Source organism: Budorcas taxicolor, chromosome 8, assembly GCF_023091745.1.
Source record: "Budorcas taxicolor isolate Tak-1 chromosome 8, Takin1.1, whole genome shotgun sequence".
NCBI classification, from domain to species: Eukaryota; Metazoa; Chordata; class Mammalia; order Artiodactyla; family Bovidae; genus Budorcas; species Budorcas taxicolor.
The window spans coordinates 72,394,988-72,408,032 of NC_068917.1; the positions used below are offsets into that span (position 1 = coordinate 72,394,988).

At 46.2% G+C, this 13,045-nt stretch overlaps 1 protein-coding gene across 2 annotated transcripts in view; it reads left to right on the forward strand.

Annotated features, from left to right (window-relative positions):
• Nucleotides 1–13,045, forward strand: part of SLC39A14 (solute carrier family 39 member 14) — a 51,050-nt gene that overhangs the window by 22,742 nt on the left and 15,263 nt on the right. For both annotated transcript variants that reach the window (XM_052644712.1, XM_052644713.1), the window contains exon 2: nucleotides 10,971–11,248. In XM_052644712.1, coding sequence (XP_052500672.1) covers nucleotides 10,985–11,248 — 264 coding nt within the window. In that variant the 5' untranslated portion in view covers nucleotides 10,971–10,984. The remainder of the gene's footprint in view (nucleotides 1–10,970; nucleotides 11,249–13,045) is intronic.

Below are 13,045 nucleotides of genomic sequence, written 5' to 3' on the forward strand. Positions count from 1 at the left end.
TGAAGTCTATTGAGACTGACACAGAGGACTGTATCATTATTAGCCTGACCATAAGTACTGGGAGAACACTCATTATTTATAGAACACTGAGCAGTTTTTTAGTCAAATTATTAATTTTACAGGTTCTAGGTTTTGTGCCATACTTAGAAAATTTGATCCAACTCCTTGGTTATAAAAATAACCACCCATGTTTTCTTGTATTGTTGTACCTACACAACGCATTGGGACACATCAGTGATGCATTTTAAAAAAGTGAGGGGAAAAACCCAAACACTGCAAATCCCACCACTCAGAAATAGTCATCACTAATATTAGGTGAACATTATTCCAGACAGTCTTCCAGGCATGCTTACAGATGAATGGATATAGAGAAATAGACATAAATGCTCCTGTAACATAGGGGGAATGGCAAGTTAGGAGACTGGAATAAACATACATGAGCTGCTGTATATAAAACATAACTGATAAGCACCTACTGTGTAGCACAGGAAGCTCTCCTCAGTGCTTTGTAATAACCTGTATGGGAAAAGGATCTGAAAAAGAACATCCACTCTTTATATACAATGTATAACTGATCTAACTGATTCACTTTGCTGTACACTTGAAACTAACACAACAGTAAGTCAACGATACTCCAATAAATTTTTTTAAATACTCCTATAAAAAGAGTATTAAAACTTTCCTGAATGAAACTGAAGAGAAAGAAACTGTAGTAAATTTAAAGGAATTATTATTATTATTTTTTACAGCTGTTTATCGTGTAGGAGGAATATCCAGCCATCTTAATGCTTCTCAAAGGGTGGGTTACTGACCGTGTGCATCCAAATTACCCAGGGTGGGTTTTTTTTTTATTGTAAATGTTTATTTATTTATTTATTTTACAATATTGTATTGGTTTTGCCATACATCAGCATGAATATGCCACGGGTGTACACGTGTTCCCCATCCTGAACTCCCCTCCCACCTCCCTCCCCGTACCATCCATCCTAATCATCCCAGTGCACCAGCCCCAAGCATCCTGTAGCTGGCATCAAACCTGGACTGGTGATTCATTTCTTACATGATATTATACATGTTTCAATGTCATTCTCCCAAATCATCCCACCCTCTCCCTCTCCCACAGAGTCCAAAAGACTGTTCTGTGTCTCTTTTGCTGTCTCGCATACAGGGTTATCGTCACCACCTTTCTAAATTCCATATATATGTGTTAGTATACTATATTGGTGTTTTTCTTTCTGGCTTACTTCACTCTGTATAATAGGCTCCAGTTTCAACCACCTCATTAGAACTGATTCAAATGTATTCTTTTTAATGGCTGAGTAATACTCCATTGTGTGTATGTACCACAGCTTTTTTATCCATTCATCTGCTGATGGACATCTAGGTTGCTTCCATGTCCTGGCTATTATAAACAGTGCTGTGATGAACATTGGGGTACACGTGTCTCTTTCAATTCTGGTTTTCTCGGTGTGTATGCCCAGCAGTAGGATTGCTAGGTCATAAAGCAGTTCTATTTCCAGTTTTTTAAGGAATCTCCACACTGTTCCCCATAGTGGCTGTACTAGTTTAAGCTGTGAAGAAATGTCTTCACAGACTTGTGAAGTCTTGTGTCTTTCACAAGAGAGATGATTTGCTAAAAGACCCCAAAAAAGGCATTAAAAAAACACAAAAACTTGTGAGTCATATCTATAATTACTTGTTTCCATTTTAGACAGTATTTATTGACTCTGCTATGAAAAATGAGGGCATCAGCATTTTCACAGTTTCCCATCTCCTTTCCATCTCTTAATTGTGTTAATTCTATTATTAAATTGTCCATAATTATAACATTTAGATTCTGTTCTGTAACTGTAAGCCCCATAGTTTTTAATTCTTACTTGAAGGATTTTAAAGCTTACCTATGGTTTTTGTATTCCTGGAGCCCTTCATTTTTGTTTCTCCAATGAAATTTTTCTTTTCGTCATTGTTTAGCAGCGACATTTAGCGGCATTTCATTATCATGTCGTTTCCCTACTCCCCACCCCAGGAAGGGGACTGAAATCTCCGACTTATTTCATACTTGACGATTTCTGTTTGTTGTTTTTACCAAATCTGTAAGATGCTGGACATCACAGCTGGGAGTAACATTCATTGGTTTGTATTTTCTTTCTCTAAGAATTCTATAAACTTTGTTACACTTCTTATACTAAACGTCACTATGGAGAAGATGAGAGCAGTCTGAATTTTCTGCCCCTTAAGTTTTCGTATATCTCACAATTTTTGGAAGAAAATACTTGGGGCAGGGGGAAGTTTCTTCTGGTGGCCTGGAAAAAGCTTCTTTAAGTTCAGTAACTTAGCTGGGCAAAGTCCCAGTATTGAACCTTCTGTGTAAACTTTTTGTGAAGTACTGTGTGTCATTTCAATCATCGGATTCTGGTTTTCCTCTCATTTCAGGGAAATCCTGAGGTTTCTTATCTTTGAACGTATCTTCGGTTGTGGTCGTGGGTTCCCTCTTTCAGGCACATCAGGAACACCAGTTATCCCAACGTTGGTGTCCTGTCACTACATGCTTTCATTTGTCTTTTCCACCCACGCTCACCTTGCTTACCTCAGACCTTTTGTCAGTATTTCCATTTGAAATTCCTGGCAGAATTCAGTTCTCTGTTCATCATAATCTGTGTACTAGTTCATCAGTGATGTTTTCTTGGTCTTTTTTTTTGCTAAGCCTGCATCTCCTATTGTTTTCTTCCTGCCTTTGAGCCCTGGCTTTATTGCGTGAGTGTTCTAATTGAGCAGTTTCACAGAGTGAGGCTATAGTGAGGGATTGCTGTCTCCGGAGTGGTAGTCTCCTTTCTGTTGCCATCTTTGGCCTGCTGTCTCTTCTCATCGTGTTCATGCCAGTGCTTTTCAGCTCTCTTGGCTCTAAAATAAGGTAGTGACTTTCTTCCCACCACGTCGAAGCGAGTTTGTCCCCCTCCTCAACGACAGCAGTACCAGGGGCCGAGCATTTGTAGGGTGTTCTCTGTGGAGCCTGAGTTAGACAGGTGGCCGGATTGGGCTTCTGTTCTGGGATTTTGGTGGCGCTCCAGTGGCAGGGTTCAACCCTGGGTTACTGGGGAAGTGCTCCGTTGTGCTGAAGGAGGAAGAGGGCCCACTGCAGTTGGACAGTTTCCCCAATTCAGCCTGTGGCCTTGCAGCCCTTACTTCCCTTAGGGGGAGTCAGCCCATTGTTCTCGTTCCCCTGTCACCCACTTCTTTGCTTTCCAGCACCTTTTCCCACTACTCCCCACTGGAAGGGGAAGAAGACTTGGCGGCAGGTTGCCTGTCTCTGCATCTGGGGAGGGTCAGTTAGAATCCTCCTGCTTCCTCCGGGCCCAGACAGGGCCCGGAGGCGAGCCACAGGTGGTGCCTCCTGCATCCCTTTCCTTGCCTCTGGTCTGGAAGTTATTATATCAGATTATGCCTCTTTCCTTGTTTGCTTGCTTTTGGTAACTTTGGTGGAGGGTGGGGAAGGAGGCTGTATTTATTGTTTATTTATTATTTTTTAACTCAAAAGTTAATTATCGGGGAGGAAAAATCATGACTCCGTTTCAATTCCCCATCTTAATTCAGAAATCTTCATTTTTATATAGTGTTTCAACGTACATTAGCTTTCCTAATACACAGAGCTCTGGATTTGCTTTCCTCTGTCCAGAATAAGGAAACTGACCTAGTGAGATCAGTGAGATACTTGTTCAGCTGCTCAGTCATGTCCGACTCTTTGCAGCCCCATGACCTGCAGGACACCAGGCTTCCCTGTCCTTCATTTGCTCAAACTCATGTCCATTGAGTCTGTGATGCCATCTAACCATCTCATCCTCTGTCGCCCCCTTCTTCTCTTGCCCTCAGTCTTTCCCAGCATCAGGGTCTTTTCCAGTGAGTCACCTCTTCCTATCAGGTGGCCGAAATATTGGAGCTTCAGCATCAGTCATTATAGTGAGTATTCAGGGTTGATTTTCTTTAGGATTGACTGGTTTGATCTCTTTTCTGTTCAAGATCAAGAATCTTCTCCAGCACCACAGTTCAAAAGCGTCAGTTCTTCAGCACTCAGCCTTCTTTATGGTCCAGCTTTCACATTGGGACATAACTACTGGAAAAACCATAGCTTTGACTAGACAGACCTTTGTTGGCAAAGTGATGTCTCTGCCTTTTACTTGAGGTACTTGGGGTCACTGCATATTGGATCCCTTCCCCTAAGCCCAGTGGTCCTTCTGTTGCTGAAGCTGGCACTCTCCTGGTTACTAGCACTTGTGACTCGGAAGACAAACGCCAGGGTTTCTGAGTCCTCAGAGCCTCCACCTCCACCCTGAGGCCTGGCTTTGTCTTTGGTCTGCAGGCTTTAGGGGTTTTTATGCGCCTGTCCTGAGGTATAGGCATATAAAACACACATAGTCGTATATGTGTCCTTGTGGCTCACCCAGACCACCTGCGTCTATTCACCCCTCAATAGTTAGACTTTTGTGAGGACTGTCCTCTGGGGAGACATTCCTATTAGGCTGACAGGCCACAGTCCTAGAATGGGGTGAGGAGGGGGATTGGAGGAAGAACAGTCTATGTGACCATTTTCTATAGCAAAGACCTGGCAGTGGAGGGCAGTGGTGGGGAGAACCCCCGGGAAGGGGGGGTTGGTGGCAACTGTCTTATGGTTAGTCGCTAATGCTCACAGCCCTGGAGGATGTGCTAAGGCCACAGATACCTCAGAGACCGCACCGCCACCGCCCCCTGCCTCGCCCCGACTGCTGTTTATCTGCAAGAGGAATATAAGAGAACTCGATGCCTTTCTTCTTCTTTTAAAAAATATGTATTTATTTTATTTGGCTGTGTTGGGTCTTAGTTGTTGCATGTGGGATCTAGTTCCCTGACCAGGGATCAGACCTGGGCCCCCTGCACAGGGAATGTGGAGTTAGCCACTGGACCACCGGGGAAGTCCGCTCAATGCTTGTCTTTACATCCTTTGAATTTCAGACAAGAAGGAGACAGTTGAGATGGCTAAAGATGATTCACTTAGGCCAGTCAATGGTGCAGCCGAGGACTTTGGGAGCCATCCTTCCTGTCACTGTCTCCTCCCTCTTTCCCCTGCTCCCTCACCTGCACCTCCTTTTTATCCCTCCAACCACCTTGGTCCTTCTTTGGTATGAACCATCCATCTTTTCCCAGTTTTAACTGAAGTGCTTTGTAAAAGCCCATTTCCGACTGCCCTTGCACACATGCTGCCCCTTGGCCTGTCTTACGATGCACTGTGCTCCCACACGGCCTGTGCTTTAGCAGGCACCAAGCAGGCATAGGGCAGGTAGGGTCCCAAACACATCCTTTGCCTGTTTCCTGTGGCTCGCCAGGTGGCCTTGGAAATCGCTGTGCCTTAGCCAAGTTTGTCTCTGGGAGCACTAGATCTTATCTTCCATGTTCCATTCCTCAGCCCAGAGGAATCTGAGAGGGAGAACAGCGGACCACGTGGCCAATTCGTGGTCAGGGAAAGGACTGGATGTTAGAAGGGCCAGTGGCTCCCAGGCCCCCCAGGTCTCTGTTGCCCATTTTGCTCACATCAGTGTCCAGCCTCTGGACCAAGCAACATGGCAAGGCACTACTCTGTCCACACAAGGAGAAGTAAATGTTTGCTCATCTCTGAGACGGAGTGGGCATGGAGAAAGAGAGGCATGGTGAATGTAACAGCAACGTATGCTACAGGACAGAGCGCCGCATCCAGGCAGAGGTGCTTCTGGGCCATGGGAAGGGACGATGGATGGGCAGGTAAAATCCTGACTGAGCCTCCTCCAAGGAGGGAAGGAACTTCTGAACTTCCACAGCGGGTTGAGAGCAAGTGTGTCCTGTTGACTCTCGTTCCCCCCGCCCCCGCCCCTGCCGCTGGGGGGAGGGTTAGGTCTGGCACCTTGAAGACAGACCTGAAGCACTAAAGTAATTTACTTCTTTGAACCTGAGCCAAGAGAACAAAGGGGTGGAGCGACTCCAGCTTCTGTTCAGAGGGGGAGCCTGGTCCTCTGAGCCAACAGCATACTCAAGCCTTTGTCTCTGTAGCTTGTTTTTAATGCCTGGCCCCACTTGCTCTTCTTGCTCCTCCTAGAAGGAAGGTGGCCCTGGGGCAGCTGGCTCAGCTCCCTGGGGGGAAGGCAGGGTCTGGGGGGAGCAGCCCACCTGGGACCACCCATTTCCATGCCCTTAATAGAGCGGGCTTGAGCTTCCTCCTGCAGCCTTGGCCACGCATCGAGGACCCCTTCCCAGCCTCACCATCCAGCCGCTCCCAGAGTGTATGTATTTTCTTCCTTTCTTCTTTGTTTCCTCCTAAGAATCACTTATAAAGTTCCCTCCCCCCCACCGCCCCTGCCTTAGAATAACTTCAGTGTCCATTGGAGCAGAAAGCTCCCCTCACGTGTCTGCCAAAAGGCCAGGGTCACTGGGGTTTGAAGTGTCTTTAGTGACTCCGGGATCCCTGGACCAAGACTTCTTACTACCCTCCAATTGTTTATAGATTCTCCTCTGACTCTCAGGTGGATTGGGGCGGGGTGGGGGGGTATGTCTGGTGTGAGAGCCAGGCAGGAGGGCTCTGCCATCACCCACTCTTGGCTGCCATGGTTGGGGGTCTACTGGGTTCCTTAAAGAGCAGATGCTGAGTAGATGCTTACCTTCACATCCATGCCCATCCAGGTACAATTACAGTATCTTGAGCCTCTCATCCTTGAAGTGTTTTTGCATGTCTCTTATTTCTTTCTTTAAAAAAAAAAATTATTTATTTGGCTGTGCTTGGTCTTAGTTGTGGCACATGGGGTCTTCGATCTTTGTTGAGGCATGTAGGATCTAGTTCCCCGACCAGGGATTGAACCCCAGACCCCTATATCGGGAGCATGGAGTCTTAGCCACTGGATCACCAGGGAGGTCCTGTGTCTCTGTCGTTTCTAAGTATTCTGAAGTTGCTGCGGATTAATTGGATTGCTTGGTTTTTGGGGGGTGGGGGAGCCAAAAGCAAAGATAACTTTATTGGGGAAGCCAACAGTCTTGGGGAGAAGCTGGACTCCTGTTCCAAAGAACCAAATCCCCATTTGCTGATCAGGGAGCAAGAGATTTTAAAGGGGAAATTTCAGGAATGCACTGGTACAGAGGGGTGGCTACATACAGAGGGGCACAGTCACCTTGAAATGTTCATGTGGTGGTCTGATCAGTGTTTTAAGTACAGTTAATTTTCAATTCCAGAGTCAGTTTGTTCCCATTTCCTTGAGGTAAACTCTCTAGATTGTGTAAGATGGAGCAACTTACGTCATGGCTAAATTCTGGTCGTGATTTAGTCAACTTCTTCCACCTGGTGGGGGCTCCAGTATTAAAGGATATGGCTCAGATTATGATCTGTAGCCCTTGCATACGTGCATGCTAAGTTGCTTCAGTCGTGTCCAACTCTCTGCGACCCTATGGAGCATAGCCCACTAGGCGCCTCTGTCCAAGGGATTCTCCAGGCGAGAATACTGGAGTAGGCTGCCATGTCCTCCTCTGTGATGCATTGCTTGTTTTAAACTTATAACATGGCCTGTCCCCTGAGACACACTTGGGCAGTTTCCCTCCACGAGTCTTTAGGGCATCTTACGCCTGGGTTTGGGGTACTTACTGGGACTGATAGAAACTGGGGTAGATCTGCCCAGAGACACACAGGCTTTGGTGGCTTCTCCACAAGACCTGGGGCGTGTATGTGTGTATCTCCACACAGCAGGGACAGTGGTTAAGTGCGCCCTGACTTTAGTGTCACTCAGACCCAGCTTCAGATCAAGAAAATTTGATTTCTGGCTTCATTGGTCTACTTACTGGCCATGGGTCACGCTCCCTAATCCCTAAGCTTCATCTGTTGTTGCTGAGTCACTGAGTCAGTCCAACTCTTTGCAGCCCCATGGACTGTAGCCTACCAGGCTCCTCTGTCCATGGTATTCTTTAGGCAAGAGTACTGGAGTGGGTTGCCATTTCCTTCTCCAGGGAATCTTCCTGACCCAGGCATCAAACTCATGTCTCCTGCATTAGCAGGCAAGTTCTTTACTACTGAGCCACCAGGGAAGCCCTCATTTGTTAGGCAGAGATAAGTATTCTACCTTCTCTTAAAGGCATTGGTGAATGTCAGATGCTTCAGTAAAGTACTGGGACCGCTAGCAGCTTATCTCATCAGCTGTTTGCCTCCCCTTTCCTAAATCATGCAGCCCTCCCCTACTTCGTTTTAACAGCACAGCACATGCCTTAGACAAATCCCACTATGGTCCCGCAGAAAACAGACTTCTTTGTACAGCGAGGTTTAGCTGTTTTAGACTTAAGATCCACCCTGCTAACTAACCATGATTTAACTTTGGTGCTTGGTAAAGATTTGAGAGTTTTTAGTCCCCAAATAGCACTTTTATAAACTACCCTCTTGGCTGGTGCCTAATCCATTCACTGGTATATATTCACTGGAGTAATGGTTTACGTCCCAGATTCTGTTGTGTGCCTCATGTGTGGGACCTAGAGCCTAGGATGTCCCAGCTGTGCTTGCAGTTGGAACTTGTGTCTGTGTGCGTTGCAGGCCTGGTGCAAAGCCAACCACAGTGCTTCCTTTGGCAGCTTAGTATCTGACTGAGAGGGAATCGAAGTGGGGGAACCCTGCTAATGATTAGTCATGTAATCATCATAGCCCTGTTCTATCGAGTGCTGTCTTGCGTCTAGTCGCTTGCCAAAGCTCATGTCATTAAGTTTTCACAATAGTCCAATGATGTGGGTACCAATTTTACAGATGAGAAAACCGAGGTGTGGAGAGAGCCCACGTAACTTGGCCAAGGTCACTTCTGGGAATCAGCGGCATGAAAATTCAAGCCAAGTCTTTTGACCCTGAGGGCCATAGTACACTGCATCACTGCTCACAGTGATTCTAGAATGTTGACTCTGGTTAGAGAACTTGCCCAAGATCACACAGCTGGTAAATGGCAGAGTTGGGCTGCTAGCAGGCCTGCCGTTACCCACTCTCTGGTGCCTCTATCCACACCAGGCACTGTGCCAGAGCCCTGGGTGCCCCGGGAGATGTGGAAGTGACTGAAGCACCCGGGTTCCTGGGCCCCAGATTAAATAGGAGGTGCACTTCCCCCTACTGGGATTTATTTCACAAATTAAATTATGGGAAATGACTAAGGGAAATGATTAACTAAAGGGGGAATGATTAACTAAAGAAAAGTTGTCAGTTGTGCTACCAGAAGGTTTCGTTTTTCTCTGTTCTTTCTCATTCTTAACTCTGTTTACATAATTGTTCCACTTCTTTATTTAATGTTAAACTCATGATTCTGCTTTTTATCGCTGCATACTGTTGCGTGAAATCGATATAATTCACTTGACCACAACACATCTTTCTGCCAATGGCTTTTTTATTTTGGGATTGCTTCTATTAGTGTAAATTCTAGAAGAAGTAGAATTATTAAAGGATTGAGATACATTTATTATCATATAACTTTTCCAGAGTCATTTAGATAGCAGTGGAAGTGGTTGTTTAACCTCACTAACATTTGATTTTTCATCTTTTTAAAAAAATGTTTTGCTATCTTAATAAGTAGCAAAGTAGCACCCTCCATCTTTTAAATTTATATTAAACCAGGGAGACCAAGTTTTGGGGTTTTTTTGGTTTTTGTTTTTAATTGGCTGTACTGGGTCTTCTTGCGGCTTTCTCTAGTTGGGATCGAGTGGAGATTACTCTCTAGTTGTGGTGTGGTGGCTTCTCTTGTTGCGGAGCATGGGCTCTAGGGCATGCGGGCTTCAGTAGTTGTGAATCACCAGCTTAGTTGCCTTGAGGCATGTGGAATCTTCCCGGACCAGGGATCAAAAATCCATGTCCCCTGCCTTGGCAGGAGGATTCTTAACCACTGGACCACCAGGGAATTCCAAGACTAGTCGTTTTCATATAGAAATAACTCTTTGGCATGTTTGATGGTGTATATTTTCCCCAGTCTGCTGCCCCCTCACCTTTTAGTTGTACTTTCCTTTTTTTTTTTTTTTAGATTTTTCCTTTGAAGAATTTCAAACATATACAAAAGTAGAGAGAGTAGTATAATGGATTCTCATCACTTAGTTCCAACTCATGCCTAGTTGTCAACTCATGCCTAATCTTATCTCATCTGTACTCTAATGCAAATATTCCCTTCTTTGTTATTATGAAGCAAATCCCAAGTAAGATACTTAATCCAGGATAATCTCAGTATCTCTAAAAAGACACAGACTTTAAAAGAAAAACATAACCACATGACTTGCCTGGTGGTCCACTTCCCATCCCAGGTCTGGGAAGATTCCATGTGCAGTGAGTAAACTGTGCACCACAGCTACTGAGCCTGCGCCCTCGAGCCTGCACTCTGCAACAAGAGAAGCCACCTTCATAAGAAGCCCTCGCACGGCAACTAGAGTAGCCCTCTGCTTGCCGCAACTAGAGACAGTCCATGTGCAGCAAGGAAGACCCAGCACAGCCAAAAAAAAAGTTAATTAAAACACACACACACACATAGTTTTTCTTTCCCTTTAAAAAAAAAATTGCATATAATTATTTGACTGTGCTGTGTCCTGGTTGTAGCACTGGAGATCGTCAGTCTTTGTTGTAGCATGCAAACTCTTAGTTGTGACATGTGAACTCTTAAGTTGTGGCATGTGGAACCTAGTTTCCTGACCAGGGATCGAACCTGGGCCCCCTGCACTGGAAGCCTGGAGTCTTAGCCACATGGACCACAAGGGAAGTCCCTACTGTTTAAAAATTTAGTCAGACCTGTTGAACTTGTTTTTATTTTCTGTTACAAAAGAAGGACGGCTCTCAAAAGTTAGGCGGAGACTTAGAGAAGGGGTGAAGGGTCAGCTTTGGTACTGACTGGATCCAGAGTCTGAGGAGAGACCCGCCTGTCTGGAGCAGCCCTGTGGGTCTGGTATGGAAGGAAAGGGTGGGTCTCTCACCTGGCTCTTCGTTCTTGCAGGCTCATCCGTCACCATGAAGCTGCTGTGCCCAGCCCTCCCCAGCTACTTCCTGCTGACCCTGCTCAGCATATGGACGGCTGCTTCTGAGGCTCATGCTGGGTCCACAGGGATGCCCACCATCAGTGCAGCCTCTTTTCTGCAAAACCTTATGCATCGCTACGGGGAGGGTGACAGCCTTACCCTTCAGCAGCTGAAGGCCCTGCTCAACCACCTGGACGTGGGAGTAGGCCGGGGCAACATCTCCCAGCCCGTGCAGGGCCCGAGGAACCTCTCGACGGTAAGGCCCTCAGCTCCACCCGGCACTGACTCTACCCTTTCAAGGTTCACAGTCTAGGTGGGGGCCAGGTGAGCCTTGATGACAGAGCAGAGGGGCCACTTCTTGCCCTGCAGTCTGAGTCAGCTGGTCTGAGACTCCAGATGCACCTCACAACCTTCTCCATGGGTGTGTTGAAGCCCTTAGCCCAAGACAGCTATGCAGTAGGGGCTGCCCACCGTCCAGACCCTGCCACAGAGCTGTACTGGGAGCTCCTGGAACTGCTGCTAGGCTGGGGCTCCTGGGTCAGCTTGTGTTTCTAACAGAGTTTTTGCAAAGCCCTTTGTCCATCATCCTGGGTGAGCCTCAAAGTACCTCCAGGTGCAGGTGGCAGATCTTCATTATATCCTGTATACAGTGAGATGAATGCTCAAACTACCGCACAGTTGTACTCATCTCACACGCTAGTAAAGTAATACTGAAAATTCTCCAAGCCAGGCTTCAGCAATATGTGAACAGTGAACTTCCTGATGTTCAAGCTGGCTTTAGAAAAGGCAGAGGAACCAGAGATCAAATTGCCAACATCTGCTAGATCATGGAAAAAGCAAGAGTGTTCCAGAAAAACATCTTTATTGACTATGCCAAAGCCTTTTACTGTGTGGATCACAATAAACTCTGGAAAATTCTGAGAGAGATAGGAATACCAGACCACATGACCTGCCTCTTGAGAAATCTGTATGCAGGTCAGGAAGCAGCAGTTAGAACTGGACGTGGAACAACAGACTAGTTCCAAATAGGAAAAGGAGTACGTCAAGGCTGTATATTGTCTCCTGCTTATTTAACTTCTATGCAGAGTACATCATGAGAAACGCTGGACTGGAAGAAACACAAGCTGGAATCAAGATTGCTGGGAGAAATCTCAGTAACCTCAGATATGCAGAAAGTGAAGAGGAACTCAAAAGCCTCTTGATGAAAGTGAAAGAGGAGAGTGAAAAAGTTGGCTTAACGCTCAACATTCAGACAACAAAGATCGTGGCATCCGGTCCCATCACTTCATAGGAAATAGATGGGGAAACAGTGGAAACAGTGTCAGACTTTATTTTTATGGGCTCCAGAATCACTGCAGATGGTGACTGCAGCCATGAAATTAAAAGACGCTTATTCCTTGGAAGGAAAGTTATGACCAACCTAGATAGCATATTCAAAAGCAGAGACATTACTTTGCCATCAGAGGTCCGTCTAGTCAAGGCTATGGTTTTTCCTGTGGTCATGTATGGATGTGAGAGTTGGACTGTGAAGAAGGCTGAGCGCTGAAGAATTGATGCGTTTGAATTGTGGTGTTGGAGAAGACTCTTGAGAGTCCTTTGGACTGCACGGAGATCCAACCAGTCCATTCTGAAGGAGATCAGCCCTGGGATTTCTTTGGAAGGAATGATGCTAAAGCTGAAGCTCCAGTACTTTGGCCTCCTAATGCGAAGAGTTGACTCATTGGAAAAGACTCTGATGCTGGGAGGGATTGGGGGCAGGAGGAGTAGGGGACGACAGAGGATGAGAAGGCTGGATGGCATCACTGACTCGATGGACATGAGTCTGAGTGAACTCCGGGAGTTGGTGATAGACAGGGAGGCCTGGCGTGCTGCGATCCATGGGGTTACAAAGAGTCGGACACGACTGAGCGACTGAACTAAACTGAGCTGAGAGATGGGCTTCTGTGGTGACTTGACAGTAGAGAATCCACCTGCCAATGCAGGAGATGCAGGTTCAATCCCTGGGTTGGGACAATACCCTGGAGAAGGAAATGGCAACCCACTCCAGTATTCT